Below are 18,198 nucleotides of genomic sequence, written 5' to 3' on the forward strand. Positions count from 1 at the left end.
TCAAATTATACATGAAAATAATTGATGTGTATTAATAGAGCTTTTAAGTCAATGGAAATTTGACACTCAAGTTTAAAATAATAACTCTAAAACTACAACTTAATTGCAAGAATACAACTGTAGTTGTAATACTTAGGGTGTCGAACCACAGGGAGGCGTACAGTTATCTAATTCGAAAGCAAGTAAATTTTGAAATTTTTGGATTGAGAAACTAAATTGAAGCAAAAACAAGTTAAGAAATAAAACGATAGCACAAAATCAAGAGATTGAGAACATTGCTCCTAATATGCTCCAGATGTGAATTAACTTAATGGATCAGTTAATCTATGGATTAAAGATTAATCTAATGAAAGTTGTAATAAAATCGTTCATTCTACTCACAATGAACATGTTCATAGATGCTTGAATTTAACCTTGCTGAACACTAAGATCAAATTCGTACTCCTCGGATTATCACTCCAATGGAAGCATGCTAAGCTCTAACCCAACTAAGTTCCAACGTACATGATTCATTTACAAAATTAATTGAATATTCCTACGGAAGCGTGGTAAATATCCAACAGTTATTGTAACGACATGTAAATTAACTTATCCAAGATTCATATGCTGAACACGATACAAATCCCAAACTCTTTATCTACGTTTCCACCTTTTAACCAAGTTAAAGAGATATTGGCTAAAAGACATGATTGAATAATAAATCAGGCTGGAATTATAATTCAATGTAAAAAGCACCGTTGAAAAAGATCATATATTAATATTAATCCATAGAATTCACAAGTAATTCACATCTTTCACAAATTAGAGCAACGTAAGAGTTTTGTTACACATCCACAAACAATAAAGAAGAACAATAGAACCCATGAAATTGATGTGTAGATGGTAGCAAATCTCCTCGGGATGATGGAAGTTGAGTGATTGGACCTCCAATCTTCTTCCCCACTTCCTCCTCTTTCTCTGGTAATTTTTCTAGTTCAAGGGTGTCTCAATATGCCCCCAAAACCACTCCAAAACCTATTTGAAAACTGAAATTCGGCAATTTCCGAGAAAAACCCCCGACCCGGCCGAAAACGGTGCCAAACCGGGCGTACAAAAACGCCCGGGTCGGGCGTTTCCGTCGAGTTCGCACTGCTGCGCAACCTTCATCAAATGGCAATAACTTCTTCATCCGTGCTCCGATTGAGGCGTAAAAGGTACCTACGCGAAGATATTTCAAAGACGAAGATAATGGTGGTAAGATAAAAGAATTTAGACATCATCTTGATAGGCAAAGGACAGTTTGAATCAGACCCCAGGTTTGTCTCATGTCTTCACTCCACATGTACATCTATATATCTATCAAGTAATAAATAATCATCAAACTTTAATGATTAATTAATAGGTTATTTTAATATAAAAAAAATATTAGAAATCTTGGAGTAGAATTAGCATTATTTGATTTACATCAATAATTAATGATCAAAATGATATTACTGATTTAAATTAGTACTAGTAATATAATTGGCTACGGCATAAATGATTTAAATTTGCCATAGTAATTGATTAAAGAAATGGCTACGCACTAAAAATTCTTGTAGGTAATTTTTAACACATTCAAAATGGATGGTAAAGTCCTAAATTAATTTAATTGTGTATTTTTTTTATCAGCCCTTTTGAAAATAATAAGCATTTGAAATTAATTATTTACGACATTTAATTCCATTTTTATAGCTGATCAATTTGTTCGAATAAATTATTTGATGCAAGAAAAATGGAGGATCAGAGGGTGTTTCATGTTTTGTGTTGTAGACTTGTAGCTAATCTTCTTTGTGGGGAAATGGGTTTTAAATACAACAGGTATATAGAAATTTTTGTATTACTGTATACAAAATCTGTTGTTGATTTCAACGCAAGCACTCTTGATGTTTTGCAGAAAATCGCTGGATTTAACAGAGAGGATAAACCAACTACCATTGGGGTAAAAAAATCCTAATTTCTACTCTAAACCCTCATTCTTCTCTTCTAAGTTCTAACCCTTGAATCAACAAACTGTTTGAAATCACACCAATCAATCAACCACCATATCAGAGAGGCCACGGTAGTTGAATATAAGATCACAAAGACGATTCACGGGGAGCAGTAAATCCATGAACTTTCATCATGCAGAAGTATTTAGATGGGACCAATGCACCGGCCTTACTGCACAGATCAACAACAGCAGGCGCGTGACCATAATACTTGCGACCCTGATCAACGAGCACACGTGTATCCTGGTGGCGCCTAGACCAAACCACGTTAGACGGAACTAAGTCCTCCACCAACGCCCTCTTCCAGCAATGAGAACTCTCGTCCTTCAACACCCCACATGCTCGAGCTCTGTGCCACGATGGCCCAACCTGCACTTCCTTACAGAACTTGCACACTCTCGCCGGATGCACACACAGCAACTTGTGGACTCCAGACCGAAGCTCCTCCCATGCAGTCATGGTTTGTCGGGCTATCAGTTTCAGGCCATAATCTGGAAATGGTGGAGTAATCAGACTAGATGAAGTACTTCGGTCGTTGACATCCACTCCAACCTGCAGGCAGAGCTCCACAACTGCAGGAATGTATTGATGATCAAATCTTTCATGGTGTTTGTTGACATCTGGGAATATCTTCTGCAGATGGAGAACCTCTACAGGGACTATAACATCGTTTATGCTTGCTTTTACCCATTCGTGTAACTTATTATTTGAACGATGCCGGTAGCCATGACATGTTCGAATCAAATGACCACTTTCGCCAATATAAACTTCCGGGCAATATCTGCCACAAGAAAATATAAGAATGAACAACCTCTAAGACGAATTATACTGCATTGGAGAAGTAAATTGATTTTAACACAGATTCAATAGAAACAATTTCTTCCACTGCTCGTCAATCAATCTCTATGTTCAATACTAAAACAATATACCAGAAGAACATGGCTTGACATGAGCTGAAAAATGTATTCTTGTTCAACAAATAGAAGTTTAGAGCTAAACCTTCACATGTCAAATTATGCAACCGATTCTCCAACAAGTAGAAACACAAACAAACTGAACTCAACACACTGATTAGAATCCATCCTTAGACTAATTGGTTTTAAAATATTGTGCTCTAGGGAGCAATGCGAAATGCTATAAATGCAATTAATCCACAACGTTTGTTCATTCGCATCAATACAAGTAACAGAGACAGCAAAATATGGCAGCAGATGCATGTAACCGGACAACACCAAACAAGTTCATTTTCAAAGTAAGCTTAAGGATCAGTTTATCTTAACTAGAAAAACAACAATTTAGTCATAAAAATCATTTTATGCACTTTGCTGTCATCCAACATAATCAATCTAATCTTATTTGTCAATAGAAATATTGAAAGAGATAGCTTACAGCTGCAGAATTTTAGCATATTTTATCCATCTAGAATGACCAATTTGATTCATCAATAATCAGAAGTCACAATTAAATCTCCCAAAAGACCAATTAAAGTTGGCGCATAAACCAAGAATGAAGGAGAAAAGACGCGCAAAAATGTTCCTCAACGAGCTGCAAATTCACTTGTATTTTAATAAAAGAAGATGGGTGATATAAGTACTTGCAAACCCAGACCGGAATGTGGCGAATGAGGATTGATACGCCGTCGTAAAGAGCGTTTCGTGCTCGGAGGACTTCACGCGCCTCCAGAAGCGTGGGTTTGACTTTGAGGCGATCATCCTTGGCTTGCGCGATTCGCTTCATTATCAAAGGCCGCAGTTTCTCCAGATTCACGCCCACACGCGATTTTGAGCTGTAATTTCTAAGCCCTTTTACAATTTCTTGGAGAATTAGGGCTTTATATCGCCATAGTCTAAGATTGCCGTAGCTCATCTCAATCCCAGAATCACAAATTGGACATACGGTCTCAAACTCTCAATGATCAACTACCCCCCGCCTTCGATTCAATTCTGCAAATAATTCATAGAAAACCACATAGATTTTCAGAAAAATTTAGGATGTAAGCATATATAGTCGTGCTCAAACCGGGCCAACCCACTCGAAATGGGTGTGAAATTAAGGCCCAAATCAGAGTCCGGTCCATATTTTAGTTGCAAATTTTAAAAATTCCTTGTTTGTATTGAAATTGAAGAAATAGTATGTGGATTTTGTAGAAAATGATTGTAAATAAATTGTGATAGAAATAGTATTAGTATCATAATTTGTGGTTGAGTGATGTGATTGCTAGAAGGATTAAAAATGCTCTTATTCTTTGGGGTGAATGGTAAAAAAATTTGTTCATTCTTTAATAGATCGAAAGGAAGTGGCTGGGTTTATTCTATTGGAATTGATAGAATCACACATAACCTAACTGTGAGACATTTGACGATATTTATGCAATGCATTGTTTGCCCAAGGACCAGTGTTGAAGCATGCTTGAATAGTTGAATATATGGGAAGTGAAACGAGGCGATTTCACGTAACAACTTAGTTTGCATCCTACAACCAAGTGGTTTAATAGTTTGAGCTTTGTATAGCATAAGTTTGATTGCATAATCTTTCAATTCCTTGGGTTGTATATTCAGCCATGCATTGGTATTTCTCCATGTATTGAAAAGAATGTTCATATGATTATAAGAACTTTTAGTAGAAAATATATTTTAGAATGAAATTCGGCCAATCAATTATACAATGCTTGAATATACGGGAATGCAAATCTTACATGTAGAAGAAGTTACTGACAAATATCAGATCACTTGCACCAAAAATAAAGCTAGGATTCATTGTATACAATAAAAGTGCTACAACCAAATTCTCATACAACTAACAATTCGAGTACTTGTTTCAAGGTTGAGGCGTTCTAATCGTGGAAGAATAGTAATGGTGCTCGAGCTCCTTCAGGCTAGCAGCTGTCTCTTCTCCAATTCTAGTCAATGTGCTATTTGTATCTTCCGTCAGCTTATTGAACTCATCAGTTCTTTGGTCAACGTGATCGTTAAGAGACGCAAATCCGGAGAAAACTGCTGTCTGTTTCAGCTCGGACACCAGCTTCAGCAGAGAATCAGCAGCTTGAACCTGACATTTGTGTCCCCAATTAGTCAAGCATAGAGCAATCGGAAGAGAGAATAAAGGGTGAGGAATTGATAGCGATATTCAATATGGCACTGTATACTCAATGACGTTTCATGGAAGAACTAAAAAATGACCGAATAGATATACTGTAAAAGACTATCAGTGCCTGGAAGATCTTGTTCATTTGGGTTTTGGTATGTAGCTACGTATCACTGCACTACAGTTACAGCATTTCTTAAAAATTTCAGTTCACAAAGAGACATGGTGCTCATACCAGTTGGCATGCTCTAGCATTTTAGTAGAAGAGCAATGGAAAGAAGAAAGAATCTAACAATATCCCTTACCATTCTGGCAGCGCGCATCTCCATCATGAAAGATTCTTGGGAGTTTCGCACTGGTGGATCATTAACCTGAAGTGTATGTATTTCCATCACATGTGCATTCATCGCAAAAGCTAATTTGTAGCCAAATCAAATTCTCAAACTTCAAATGTAGGAGTATTCGAGAAAGAGGGATGGCAAAAATCTAAAAAGACTTATAAAAGGGATAACGTTATGGAGTTAGTCGTCTACATAACCTCTTTTTAAAGTGTATGTAAGGAACTTAATAAGTGTTAACAAAACTATATTTCCATTTTCTTTAAACAGAATCAAAGGTTCTTAAATTTTTAAATTATTTTCTTTCCAGGACTGAACTATAACTTCACCCTTTTTTTGCCTATTTACTGGTTCATCAACACACTAAACTCGATTTTTTATTTAAGTGGTAAAATGAAAAACAAATGATTCATCATAAACTAGATATGTGTTCCAGAAGATCTACCAACTTTACCAATCCATTTATGTTGATACTCCATAGTAAATTGGTTATCTATATTGATAAGAAGAAAACACTAATAGACGTAAGAACCTGAGTTCACAAGAATCTGCAGCACAGTGAAATGCACCCACCTAGTAGACCAGCTAAATTGGCAGTGATACACCGGTAAATGATCATACTGTTTATCCAAATATCTAGGCGGTGCATTAAGTTTACCAGACACGAAATCTTCAACACCAATAACAATAATAACAAGAATCAACTCTGCAGCGATACACCAGTCAATTATCATACTGTCCATCTGGTTAACAAAATACTTTAGGATCATCACCGTTTTGAATGGAAAGCAAATTAATCTAAATCTAGCATCTAGAATCAAATTTCTGCTCACTGTTTCACTACTTAACTGATCCCAACTCTCTACAAAGGGAAATACTCCTATTGGAAACATTAAGCTGCAAAAGCTTAGAAGGATAAACATACAAAACGAATTAGAATTCAAAGTTGAAATATGCTATTTTCCTATGACAAAGAGAAAAGCATACAAACACAGACATATCCATGAGTAGAGATATTAGAGGAAGCATACCCGAGCTACATTAACCAGGAATCCAAAATTATCGACGAGACCTCCAACGTCTGTATCCACCCTTTGCAAAAGGGTTTTCTGCTTCTGCGCCGCTGCAGCTGCGGCAGCAGCAGTCGGCCCAGCAGCGCCGCCAGCTCCACCTCCCATCCCCCCTCCTCCTTTGTTCATTTTCAACAACTAAAAACGCAATTAACCTGTACAAGCAAAGCAGAATCACAAAATTGGATGCATAAACGATTCAATAGCCAAGTAGTAGTCCAACACCGCATCAAATTTTCATAAAAGCACAAAAATACAAAACCCAAATCTTCACACTGGGGCTGGATTCAAGCATTAAAAGAATATAATTCGTCGCTTACGTAACACACAAAATATTACATGTTCGAAGAAACACAAAATTGAAAGCCCGTTAAGAAATTGGAGTGAGCAAATACCGTTAGGGTTTCAAAAATTTGGGGAGATGTTGAATCGCTGCGAGTGATCGTTTCTTCCAGATTTTGATGTTAGGGCAAAAAATAAATCCGAAAATAATAAAAAAAAAATTTGGACCATTTCTCGATTTATGCGTGTCATCCTTGCGCAGGGGCCATGCTAATCTTCTCTGTATCGTTCCAATTTTATCGGATGTCCCCGAAAGGACGACTCCTCCTGCTGCTTTTCCACCTATAAAACTCAACTGAAGCTTGTGAGAGGTCGATGTGGGAAGAATGGATGTTATGCTGTGTACAGTGTTGGGCTTTGAGCTAACTCTTGGCCCATCAAATTTAATTCTACACCAAAAATTTAAAATTGTATGCTGTCCACATAAATATTGCTCTATTTCAGCTCAACTTATAAACGTAATTCTTTTAAATTCAATATTCTTGAGTATACTCCCTCCGTCAATGAAATATTGTCTAGTTTTACCATTTCAGTCCGTCCGTAAAATATTGTCCACTTTACTTTTTTTTTCCACTTTTGGTAAATGGACACGATTTCCACTAACTCATTACACTCACCTTCTATTATAAAAAAACTAATATATAAATGTGAGCCTACATTCCACTAACTTTTTTCACTCACTTTTCTTTACATTTCTTTAAATCCGTGTCGAGCAACATTTTGTGTACGGAGGGAGTACATTATAAACTAGTTTACAGCCACCTAATGTTGTGGTTGATTCATCTACTTTGGTGTTCGTGTTTGTAAATACTCCATCCGTCCCAGTTTAAGAATCACATTTTGCCATTTAAGTCCATTCCAGTTTAAGAGTCACATTTAGAATCTACCATATTTGGACATAAAATTTAACCTCATTATTCATCAAATGTACACTCAAATGTCATTATTTCCATAAAAATAAAACAAAACAAAATTCTAAACATACAAAAAGTCAAAAGTGTCTCACTTTCCACTACTTCACTTCAATTATTACACACTCCAACAATCAATACCTCACTTCATTTATTACACACTCCACTAATTTCTTAAAATCCATGTCATAACTAAATCTTACTCTTAAATTGGGACGGAGGGAGTATATTGTATGTAATGATACTTTTCAAAAAAAAGATATACTTACAATTTTTTTCATTATTTATGACAGTGTTTTTAAATTTTTTTCATTATTTACTCGTGAATTAGTGTTCTTAGTATTTTAATAAGTTCTAGATAATAACTGATCATATTGTACTTGTTTATTGATGAACGAATTTAAATACAGTATATGTTTTATCACTTCATGAAATTAATTAAATTTTGCTATATCAATTCACGAGTAACCCAGATTTGCGGAAAATTGCATTCCATCAAACCAAAAGGTATTTGAAATTGAAGACTCTAATTTTAATTCTACACTTTGAATTCCATGTACCAATTATAGAAAATGAGAAAAAAATGGGAATTAATAAACAGTTTAAGAGTTTTTATAACGATTTGAATTCCAACGGGTGGGAATTGGAAATGAAGTTATAGTACGTATGAAAGTAACTGTTATGCTACATCCCTCATTTCATTTTGACGCACGTTTAATAATTTTTATTTTGATTTATATATTTAGTTTGATTCTAAGTAAAAATTATTATTAAAAAATGTAATTTTACAAAATTCATAAAAATCAAAGCTACTACCTCCGTCCCATAACAAGAGTTATATTTTGCCATTTTGATCTGTAACACCCCTTACTCGGTTAGTTTTAACCGAATAAGTGACGTTACCTTTCGGTACGATAGATAAACAAAACCTGGTTTTTTTTTTCTCTCTTTTCTGCAACCACTCAACATACAACACTATCATAAAAGAAACTAAACCTGATAACACAACTGTTTACTACTGTACATAACAAAACAACATTAACCTGTTTCGATAGATATTTATACAACTTCACTAGCAAAAAGAAGGTTATAACCTTACATTTCCAACTAACTACAAACAACCAAAAATTAGCCTAAGCATGCCACGTGAGAACTCCAACTTTACCAGCAAAAAGGGAGGGTAGTGACTTGACACGTGCTGCTGCCAACTAGCGAGCTCACTCGCTTCTATACTCTGCAAGAGGGAGAAGAAAGGGGGGGTGAGCTTCGAAAAGCTCGTAGTGTAATCGCATTCCAGAATAAAATCTCTAAAACTTCAATCCATATCACTATCTCAAGTAAACACTTATTACCTGGAATGTCGTACAACTCATATTCAATTTACATCGGCATCAATATACAAATTCAACACAATATTACCAAATATTATCCTTACTAAAAGTTTGAATCAGTTAAGATCACATATATCACTTGCAAATAATCAACACATTCATCATGTACAACAACATGATATAAACAAAGGATCCTGTCAGCAGTCACTTTCCTTCGTCAACATAATTATACTATAAGAAACATAACTATTTAAAGAATTCAAAGCACAACCATATTATTTCAAAAATAGAAAGTCACATTCAGCCCCCAAGTTATGCTTAGTGATGGACACGGGTACACGGACACTATCTGTAGCCCTATGAGGGCGTCTATCATGTAAGTCCGTATCGGACACTGTAATCTTCCAAATGGCCTATGCAAGACAACTGTCATATATTACCCATATAGGGTACATTTCAACAATCGATATATCATATAGATCATCGCTTCGGTTGTCCAGAAGACGAGTGATCAACATGTGTGCAGTACTGCTGTCCTATGGCATGCCAACTATACCCTGTGATTCACTCAAGCAATGGGGCATAACGCAACTATTTCACATCAACTTTCACATTATTCAACACATATAGCTATTTACATCACTTGGAAGTATACAAAATCCACACAATCATTTTTAAGTTCTATGGCATAAGCATACGAATCACACAACCAAATAGTAACATTTATCGAAGTTAAAGGAATTAAATTCTAGAACACGCGTACACTACCTGTACACGTCAAAAAAAACGCTATTACTGGCTTAGTCAACCAGGGAGGTGCTCCTTTCCCTTATTGCTTGTGCTTGCACCGTGTTCACCTAGGTTTAAAATAGCCACATATACACTTCATAAATAAACACTTAAAGCACAAATATGTAAGCCAAAATATCACATCTATCTATCTCCCTTTTAGCATAAAAACCTTTATTCTCAACTTTTAAAGCTTTAGAAAAATATTGACTGCATTACATCAACTTCATATAATAAACTGACTTAGCTCGGAGATAACTAGGGGTCGAGCCCTACACCAAAATAAACCTCTAGATGTCTATTTTAATTACAAAAAAGGTTTTCCTCAAAATTCCAAGGAATTAGGGAGTTATGAACGTTTTACTACAACCTGCCAGTTTGTGACAGATTCTGGCGACGGTTTAGCATGAATTTTTAAAAATATCAAACGTTGACGAAACGATCTGAAATTTTGCAGAAATCATCCCAAGACCTGATAGTATGCATAAAAAATTTTAGAACATAAATTCTAACATGTTAAAGGGGCCGAAACTGATCAGTACAGTAGCCTCAGAACAGTCTACAAACAAGCTATTTCTCCAACAAAAGAACTCCCAAAACAAATCAGATTTTTCCTATCACTTTCATGCTTAAATATTATATCCTACTTCCAATTGCATAGTTCAATAGCCAAATTACACCAAAGCATCAAACAACAAAATTCCCAAATCTATGAACCCTAATTTTCGACCAAACAACAAGATTCACATCAAAATAACATCACTACTATACTTAGAAATATGATTGAAGAGGTTATGGAGGAAGCTAACCTCTAAATTCAACAATTTTTCAAAGATTAGTGGAAGTGGGTTTGCAACCTAAGCTCCAAAATTGAGGGGAAGAATGGGGAATTGAGAGCTTGGACTGATGGAGTGTATTACATGTTTCACGGTGGAGCGGCCGGAGGATTCGCGGTAGCTGATCGGAGGGAGTAGAGGGCTATTGAAAATTTACACAGAGATGAAGTTGGCATGGGCAGATGGAGAACGAAAAAAAAGAGAGAGAGAAGAAAGAAGAGGATGGGTATTATTTTTCCTATTTTCCTTTCCTTATTTTTTTCCTAATTCTCCACATGACACGTTTTTTTCCTACTAACTTACTCATCAACTTCATATTCTTTTTCTTTCTTCTTTTTCTTTATTTCATTCTTTTTCCTAAATTTTCAAAAAAAATCCTATATTTATCTCTTCTATTTCTAACAAAAACATATGCAAATAAAACCACTAACTAAACTATAAATTCTAATCTCTAATTCCTAATTCTTCTAAGGTTGGGATATTACATGATCCGTCCCACAATAAGACTTCACTTTTACTAAGGATGTCTCATATTCCACCGACTTATTTCACTCACACTTTATTATAAAACTAATACATATATGTGTGACCTTATTCCACTAACTTATTCAATCCACTTTTCTTTACATATTTTAAAACCCGTACCATAACTAAATAGGACTTCTATTGCGGGATGGAAGAATATTTTACAAATTAATTGATTTATTATTTTCAGAGAGATATTATAAATTGTGATAAATGAATATATAAAATTAATTAATTGGCCAACAAGTAAACGGGCCGTGAATATACTCTATAAAACTTGTTAGGCCCACTTTGATTCCAAATCAGGCCACCTAACTCAAGTTCGTAAGAGCATCCCCATCTGTATTATTGCCAAAGAGTATGGATGTGGGTCCGGACCTACTTTTATAATTTTTTACTCTCTGCTATTAGGCAAGAGCACAACACCTACATCCATGCTCTTCCGCAAGGACATGCTCAAGGGTCCCACTATTCTATTATTCAATTTAAATAAAAACATTTTCACAATATTAAAATGCATTAAAAATACTCGGAATACTATTACAAATTACAAAAAATAAAAAATTACATAATTAAAATCCTAAACAATAAAAAATACATAATTAAAGGCTAAAAAATATCCCCGTGGAAGACTATTCCTCTGGCCCTATCCCCAATTTTCTTCGGAGACCCCGTATCATTGCCAAATGTGAATCAAGTTGCTCGGGGGTCATATTTGACCTATCGACCAAATTGGGTTGGGCCAAAAAAGTCCACAACGAGTTGGTGGGGGGTTGAGGTGACACAAAGGGAGCGGGGGCGGATGGAGTCGCGGCGCAATGGTGGTTGGCCGTCGCCTTCTTCCTTCCTTGCGGCAGGTGTTGGAAACTGCTCGGGATGCCGTCGGGGCTATCCAAGTTAGCTCCGGCAAGCTGGCTAGCCACCTCATCCTCGCCGGCGTCGAATAGGGATACCGACCTCGACCATTTGCTGGAGGAGCTGGAGGAGGATGATAGCCTCCCCTATACTTCGGATGCACACACACCTCCTGCCAAGCGCTGAGGTACTTGAACGGTTTGTAATTTAGGGATTGGTAGGTCGCCAAGGCGGCACTGATGATGTCGAGTTCACTCCTGTCGCTCCCTGCCGACCGCTCTTCCTGGAGGTAATACCCCTTGAACTTTTGGATTTCTTCGTTGGCTTTGAATATGACATTACACACCATACTCTCATTGCGCTCGATGGTTCCAGCCGGGCCGTTTTCATTGTACCGGCGAAAGAGGCGCCACCAAAACCTATCCCCGCTTTGGTTCGTGCCTATCTCCGGATCTTCGGAGATAATCAAATAGGCTTTGAATAAGTGATCCATCTCCGCCGGAGTGTAGGGGTGCGGACACCACGAGGGGTGGGAGTAGGATTAGGAGTAGGAAGAGGAGGAGTTTGAGAGCCGCCACTCCCTCCCGATCTAGGTTCGGGTGCCCACCCGTATCACCCATCGAGGGCATCTTGGTCGTCCACCGGATAAGGCCGGTAGCCACCCGGAACTTGAGAACCTTGGGTTTGAGGAGGGGCCGAAAATTGCTTTTCCGGACTAGGGAATGGTTGTTAGCCGAATCATTTGTGGTTTCAACAGCAGGAGTCGAAGGGGTGATCGCTGGAGCCGGACATTTTTTTTGTAAGAGTGAAAGATTGAGAATTGATAAGAGAATATGACATAATTTAGATGAGAATTGTGTAGTGTGGAATGAAATTTTTGGTGTGAAAGTGAAGGTATTTATAGATGAAAATGTGAATTTTGGTGGAAAAAATTGAAAAATAAGTTAAAAGTTGAGAGAAAATGGATATAATTTATTAGAAAGTGGGAAAATATTTTTATTTATTTAAAATTAATTTTTTAAATTAAATTCGTTTTTTTTTAAAATAAAAAATGTCAACGGCTTTACCATTGGCCAATCAGAACGCGCCACGTCAGCCTGCTCAGCGGCACGAACATGCTCGATGCATCAAGCTGCGCCGTGCTAGCGGCAAGAGCACAAGGCGAGCAGCACATGGCCGCCCTAGCGGCACGGACACCGTCCGTCCGGATGAGCTGCGTTGCGGATGCTTTAAGGGTGATGTATCTCATATTTGCACAAAACAAAACATTCCCGAATTCCCAAACCCAAACTTGATACTCTGCTCCTTGTCTCCACTCTCGCTGACTTCTCTCTCACTAACTACAATCCCCACTGAGATTCCGCCGATTGACTTCCTACACCGGCGAATTCTCCGCCATGAACAACCTTAACTCACTCTTGAACCAGCAGCAAATGTCATCTCTCCACGACGACTCCCAATTCGATCCGCCCCCGTCGCACGACGACTTCCTCCAGCAAATGCTATCCATGAATACCCCCGCCGCCGCCTTCCCCTGGGCCGACGACCAGCATCACCAGATCAGCGGCGCCGCCGCTAGAGCGATGATGCTCCAGCAGCAGTTACTCCTCTCCCGCAGCCTCACCGACGCCAACGATCTCCGCTCCCCCACGGAAGCCGGCAACGGCTTCTTCCCCCTTCCACGAGGCGATCGCGACGACGTCGTTGACGACCACTCCTTCAAGACTGATATCGCGGTCGGCTTTATGTTTTTTTTTTAATTATTTATGAAATATACGCGTCGTTGACAAAATTGATGCTGATTAATTTATTAATTGATGCAGGAAAATGATGCCTCCATTCAAGCTCTCTTCAATGGCTTCACTGGCTCCCTAGGTCAAACTACAAATCAGGATCAGCATTTCACTCACTCTCAGGTTTGGCCTACAATTTCCTTTTGCAGTCTCCTCTTCCTAATAATTATGCAAAATTGGCAACTGATCTAATCCAATTTTATCATTTTCTCAGATCCTATTTCCCCCCTTAATTAATACTACTAATATAAATTACTAACGTGGAGTAATTACAGGCTGATAGTTTTGGTGCCTCGGCGTCTGCGGCGGCGCCAAGCCAACCGTCGGCGACTGGGCAGCCTCGGCAGCGGGTGAGGGCCAGGCGAGGGCAGGCCACCGACCCTCACAGTATAGCCGAAAGGGTGAGTGTTTGTTGTAGGTACTTTTTTTAAAAAATTCATTTTCTTTTGGATTATTATTGTTGTCGTTATTATAATAAAAAAAATAGTACTATAATCAATGGTGATTATTATTATTATTAAATGTGTTCTGGTATTTGTTGAGCGAATATTTGGTTTTGATTTTTCCTGCTTTCCGGTGAAACCAAATATGGGCAGTTGAGGAGGGAGCGAATTGCGGAGAGAATGAAGGCTTTACAGGAGCTTGTACCCAATGCTAACCGGGTAATACTTTCTACACACCTCATTTTTCTTTTTTATTTGAAACCAAATATTTATCTTGCACGACTCAATTTTCGAATTCCATTTCATTATAGGGACTTAGATCGACTAAGCAACATATATAAATGTAAAAGTAAATAAATATTTTACTTCATACCAATGTATGTGGAAGAAACTTCGTGTGGCGAGCGATAGCTTTTAACAAGAACCCTTTATTTTTTTAATTTTCAAAAATTCTTTTTACTCTCAAGAAGACTCTAATCTGGTTAAATCAATCCAGCGGCACGTGCTGTTTTGTGAATGATTAGCACAGAAGTCACATGTGGCACGTGTCGATTGAAGAAAGTGTTTAGGGTTTAGAGTTGTTAATAATTAATCACTTTTATAATGATGGGGCTTATGATTTAATAAGCCTCGGGATATGGGAGGAAGGAATTATTAATTGGATAAATAATTCTTTGGAATATTGGGTAGGAAGATTTTTGAATAATTTATGAGATGATAATCTTTGGTACACTGAAAGATTAGCTTTATTAATACTCCACATTATTGGTTGACAGACGGACAAAGCCTCAATGTTGGATGAGATCATCGACTATGTCAAATTTTTACGCCTCCAAGTCAAAGTCATCTCCTCTCTCTCTCAATCTACAAATTACTTTTTTTGATTATGAGTATAAATTTTTAATTTCAAGACTTATTTTATTAATGAATATAGATGTATTTAACCGAGTGTAATTACGTGTAGGTACTGAGTACGAGCAGATTAGGCGGTGTTGGAGCTGTCGCCCCATTAATTGGTGATGCATCCTCTCAGGTAATGTAAAATACATTTATTTGGCTATTGCATTTTTTAGTTAAACGCAATATACTATACAAATTAGAGATAAACATGAATTAGTTGAAACGAAAAGTGATTAGGTAATGGTCTTATTCTGGAGAATATGGCGAAAGGGCTATTTAATAAAAGTATATACTCCTACTTATTTAAATAGTTATGTCGTCATATAGGCTAAAAGTTTATCATGAGTTGGACGAATTAAATGAAATTGCGTTATTGTAATTAGTAACTATGACAATAAAAGAAGTTGCGTGTCTTAGGCTAGAAGTTGTAATCTTTTGAAAATGGAAAAGAGCATTATATAAAGCAAAAAAAGCAGATGTAGCCATAGAAAATCTGAAAATCCCCATCTTCCAAAATTATGAAGTGAAAACCCCACGTGTTAAGAAAAATTCCGCACACAATCTCATTAATAAATGATTAATATTTTTATGTTTTTCTTACACTTGATTAGTTGAACAAAAGGTGAACTTTTGAGATTGTTTTTCACTCCTTTTGTTGTAAATTATGACAAGCTTAGTATAAAATCATTACATTTCTTAAAAGCTAGTACTAGGTTTTATAATTCATGGAAAACTTTATTACCATTCTACTTATATTTTAGTTTAGAAATGTCAATTTCATTACAAGTGAGTGTTATTTTGGAGGTGTTTCTACTTACCTTTAAGCTATACTTTCTCTTGCATTGTCATCTTACTAATTTACCTTTCAAAAAAATGAAGAAACCCAACCCCACGAGTGGTTGTTGTCCGAACCGTACGTATAAAAATTAATTTCAATTATATCCATATCCATATCTATATCTTCAACCAGAAAACAACAAAACCAAAAGGAAGCACGCGTGCCACTTTTCAGATACCACCTCATATTCTCACCCCCCTTTAAACGCCTTTTTTATTCATACCAAAACCCCTTTCTCCCCACTTTGGAGTCACAAATCTGACCCAATTTTATCTTCAAATATTACTCCCTATTTTTGCTCACTTAACTATTTACATCCTGAATTTGCACGAAACCTCATATGAATTCCACCAAATATTAGGTCCACTTGTTGAACTTCCTGATTTTATTTTCTTTAATTTTTACAAGGAATCCAACACATAATCATTACCCCATCAACATACATTCATTTTACAATAGATGTTCGTAATTTGGAAATAGACCTGTATATATATATATATAGATGAAAGTTGCCTTGAGATTTAAGCTACATATGTCAATAAGCATAACCTAATAGGAGTAATAGATATTAAAGTACTTGCCTAGAAAGATGCACACGCTAAAAGTTTGGTGGTGATGACTGCAGGGAAAGAAGGATAACGGAGGCGACATTGCTGAAAAGGAAGGAATGGCGACGGCAGAGCAGAAGGTGGCGAAGCTTCTAGAGGAGGACATGGGTTCTGCCATGCAGTATCTTCAAGGAAAGGGTCTTTGCCTCATGCCCATTTCTCTCGCCACCTCCATTTCCTCCTCCACCCAAACCTCTACTTAACCATTCTGCCCTCATTTGTGGAGGAGAACCTGCCTCAAATATGCTACTTTCCTTTCCAAATCGTAATTGAGTTGTCGTATTTTTATTTCTTCGATTACTTACCTTTTGAAGCCTAACTTCATTAAAGATTAGTTAGTAGTTCCGAATATGTTTTGGGTTGGACTAAATTTCATAATCTGCTAACGAACCGTGACATTTTAACTCAAATATAATTTCTTTACTATATGTAGAAATTGTTTGAAGTAGTATTATCCTTCTTTGAAATAGCTACTCGAGTGGGCCTGTCTGTAATTCACAGTACAGAGTGGGATGGCCCATTTTCATAGACGGAACGTGGTGGCTGCCTACATTATATAAAAATCTATCCATCACGTGTCTTTCAATCTCATTGACTTTCCTAATTTCTAGTAACATTTTTTTGTTTATTTTTGGCTAATAATTCCATCTTGTGCAACTCACATGATCACATCGACTATAAAAAATCATCAAACCGCAGTGGAACGAAATGAAATCCCACGGTCCATTATAACTTCTTTTTTTTTGTGCTTCACATCTTGTAACATAGTATTTCTAACTTGAAAATACATAAAATGCGTTAAATTTTCAGCGTTTTTTTATAAAATGTTTCGCTACATAAATTCAATGACTGAAAGCTGATTTATCACACCAAACTACCAGAGATTTGAGGTGAACTTTTTAGTAAAAAAGAGATTGATAGTGCTGTATGTCTCCATTTTTAGCGTAGTCCAGAAAATGCCCCTAATTTTAGCACATCACAACTTTTAATTTTATTAATATAAAATCTCCAACTTTCAAACTTTCTCATAACATGTCTCTCTAATAATTCTAATGACGATAGGCTTATTTATTGTTGTTGGAGTCTAAGGTGAAATTTTTGTGAAAATGGAGTGTGTTTTTCACCAAAACTGTTTCTTAAAAAAATGTGAACAGGTGGTTGTTTATCTTTTCCAAGTGCTGGATATTGTTGAATCAATGAAAAAAAAATAGTACAATCCTGCTATAATTTATTTCTACATCTGCCACTATTTCCAAGTTGAAATTTTTTTTTTATTGTTTTCTTTAGTTTTAAATTATAAAATCTTTTACTTTAAACTAGGGGAAGAAAACAAATACTAATAGCTATATGCACTGGTGCTAATTTTCACGTGTTTGTGATTGGAGTCATTTATGATTATGATTTACTCCATATTTTATGCAACATGATTTTAACTAGGGTCAGATACATGGTGGGATTACGTCGTGCGGCCCAGTTAGCCCGAGACCCTAATGGCAAATTTGCCTCGTTGAATTCCAATCGATTTTAAA

General features: G+C 36.7%; 3 protein-coding genes, 1 long non-coding RNA gene and 1 other non-coding gene across 7 annotated transcripts; 1 reads left to right on the forward strand and 4 right to left on the reverse strand.

Annotated features, from left to right (window-relative positions):
- Positions 1 to 1,839: 1,839 nt before the first annotated feature.
- LOC121753350 (APO protein 4, mitochondrial-like) lies at positions 1,840 to 3,964 on the reverse strand. 2 transcript variants are annotated; one of them, XM_042148624.1, is made up of 2 exons: positions 3,601 to 3,964; positions 1,840 to 2,787 (listed from the first exon to the last, which is right to left on the reverse strand). In XM_042148624.1, the coding sequence occupies exons 1-2, from the start codon at positions 3,870 to 3,872 to the stop codon at positions 2,094 to 2,096; spliced, it is 966 nt and encodes a 321-aa protein (XP_042004558.1). In that variant the 5' UTR covers positions 3,873 to 3,964; the 3' UTR covers positions 1,840 to 2,093. The 2 variants fall into 2 exon arrangements, with proteins under 2 accessions (XP_042004558.1, XP_042004559.1); XM_042148625.1 differs by having other exon boundaries at positions 3,615 to 3,851.
- Positions 3,965 to 4,650: 686 nt separating this feature from the next.
- Positions 4,651 to 7,168, reverse strand: LOC121752405 (mediator of RNA polymerase II transcription subunit 22b-like). The gene is made up of 4 exons (XM_042147466.1): positions 6,894 to 7,168; positions 6,460 to 6,653; positions 5,396 to 5,461; positions 4,651 to 5,054 (listed from the first exon to the last, which is right to left on the reverse strand). The coding sequence occupies exons 2-4, from the start codon at positions 6,625 to 6,627 to the stop codon at positions 4,824 to 4,826; spliced, it is 465 nt and encodes a 154-aa protein (XP_042003400.1). The 5' UTR covers positions 6,628 to 6,653; positions 6,894 to 7,168; the 3' UTR covers positions 4,651 to 4,823.
- On the reverse strand, positions 6,997 to 7,099 carry LOC121753449. The gene has a single exon (XR_006040426.1). It is a non-coding gene; the product is annotated as a U6 spliceosomal RNA (small nuclear RNA).
- A 1,564-nt stretch (positions 7,169 to 8,732) lies between the features above and the next one.
- LOC121750533 lies at positions 8,733 to 11,037 on the reverse strand. The gene is made up of 3 exons (XR_006039889.1): positions 10,681 to 11,037; positions 9,851 to 9,939; positions 8,733 to 8,985 (listed from the first exon to the last, which is right to left on the reverse strand). It is a non-coding gene; the product is annotated as an uncharacterized LOC121750533 (long non-coding RNA).
- Positions 11,038 to 13,330: 2,293 nt separating this feature from the next.
- LOC121753064 (bHLH transcription factor RHL1-like) lies at positions 13,331 to 17,097 on the forward strand. Of its 2 annotated transcripts, XM_042148218.1 has the most exons (7): positions 13,331 to 13,823; positions 13,911 to 14,003; positions 14,156 to 14,281; positions 14,477 to 14,542; positions 15,100 to 15,165; positions 15,288 to 15,356; positions 16,687 to 17,097. In XM_042148218.1, exons 1-7 carry the CDS (start codon positions 13,485 to 13,487, stop codon positions 16,870 to 16,872), a joined length of 945 nt encoding a protein of 314 aa, XP_042004152.1. In that variant the 5' UTR covers positions 13,331 to 13,484; the 3' UTR covers positions 16,873 to 17,097. The 2 variants fall into 2 exon arrangements, with proteins under 2 accessions (XP_042004152.1, XP_042004153.1); XM_042148219.1 differs by lacking the exon at positions 15,100 to 15,165.
- Positions 17,098 to 18,198: the final 1,101 nt, after the last annotated feature.

This window comes from Salvia splendens, chromosome 10 (genome assembly GCF_004379255.2).
Source record: "Salvia splendens isolate huo1 chromosome 10, SspV2, whole genome shotgun sequence".
In the NCBI taxonomy this organism is placed as follows: Eukaryota; Viridiplantae; Streptophyta; class Magnoliopsida; order Lamiales; family Lamiaceae; genus Salvia; species Salvia splendens.

Bases quoted from the DNA above. Each gene is read 5' to 3' on its own strand.
- LOC121753350 (XM_042148624.1), bottom strand. From the start codon at position 3,872: ATGAGCTACGGCAATCTTAGACTATGGCGATATAAAGCCCTAATTCTC. The intron at 2,788-3,600 runs GTACTTATATCA...TTCTTGTGGCAG, and splicing joins ATTCCGGTCTGGGTTTGCAA to ATATTGCCCGGAAGTTTATA.
- LOC121752405 (XM_042147466.1), bottom strand. From the start codon at position 6,627: ATGAACAAAGGAGGAGGGGGGATGGGAGGTGGAGCTGGCGGCGCTGCT. The intron at 5,462-6,459 runs GTATGCTTCCTC...CATACACTTCAG, and splicing joins TCCTGGTTAATGTAGCTCGG to GTTAATGATCCACCAGTGCG. The intron at 5,055-5,395 runs GTAAGGGATATT...CACAAATGTCAG, and splicing joins AGATGCGCGCTGCCAGAATG to GTTCAAGCTGCTGATTCTCT.
- LOC121753064 (XM_042148218.1), top strand. From the start codon at position 13,485: ATGAACAACCTTAACTCACTCTTGAACCAGCAGCAAATGTCATCTCTC. The intron at 13,824-13,910 runs GTCGGCTTTATG...TAATTGATGCAG, and splicing joins CCTTCAAGACTGATATCGCG to GAAAATGATGCCTCCATTCA. The intron at 14,543-15,099 runs GTAATACTTTCT...ATTGGTTGACAG, and splicing joins TTGTACCCAATGCTAACCGG to ACGGACAAAGCCTCAATGTT.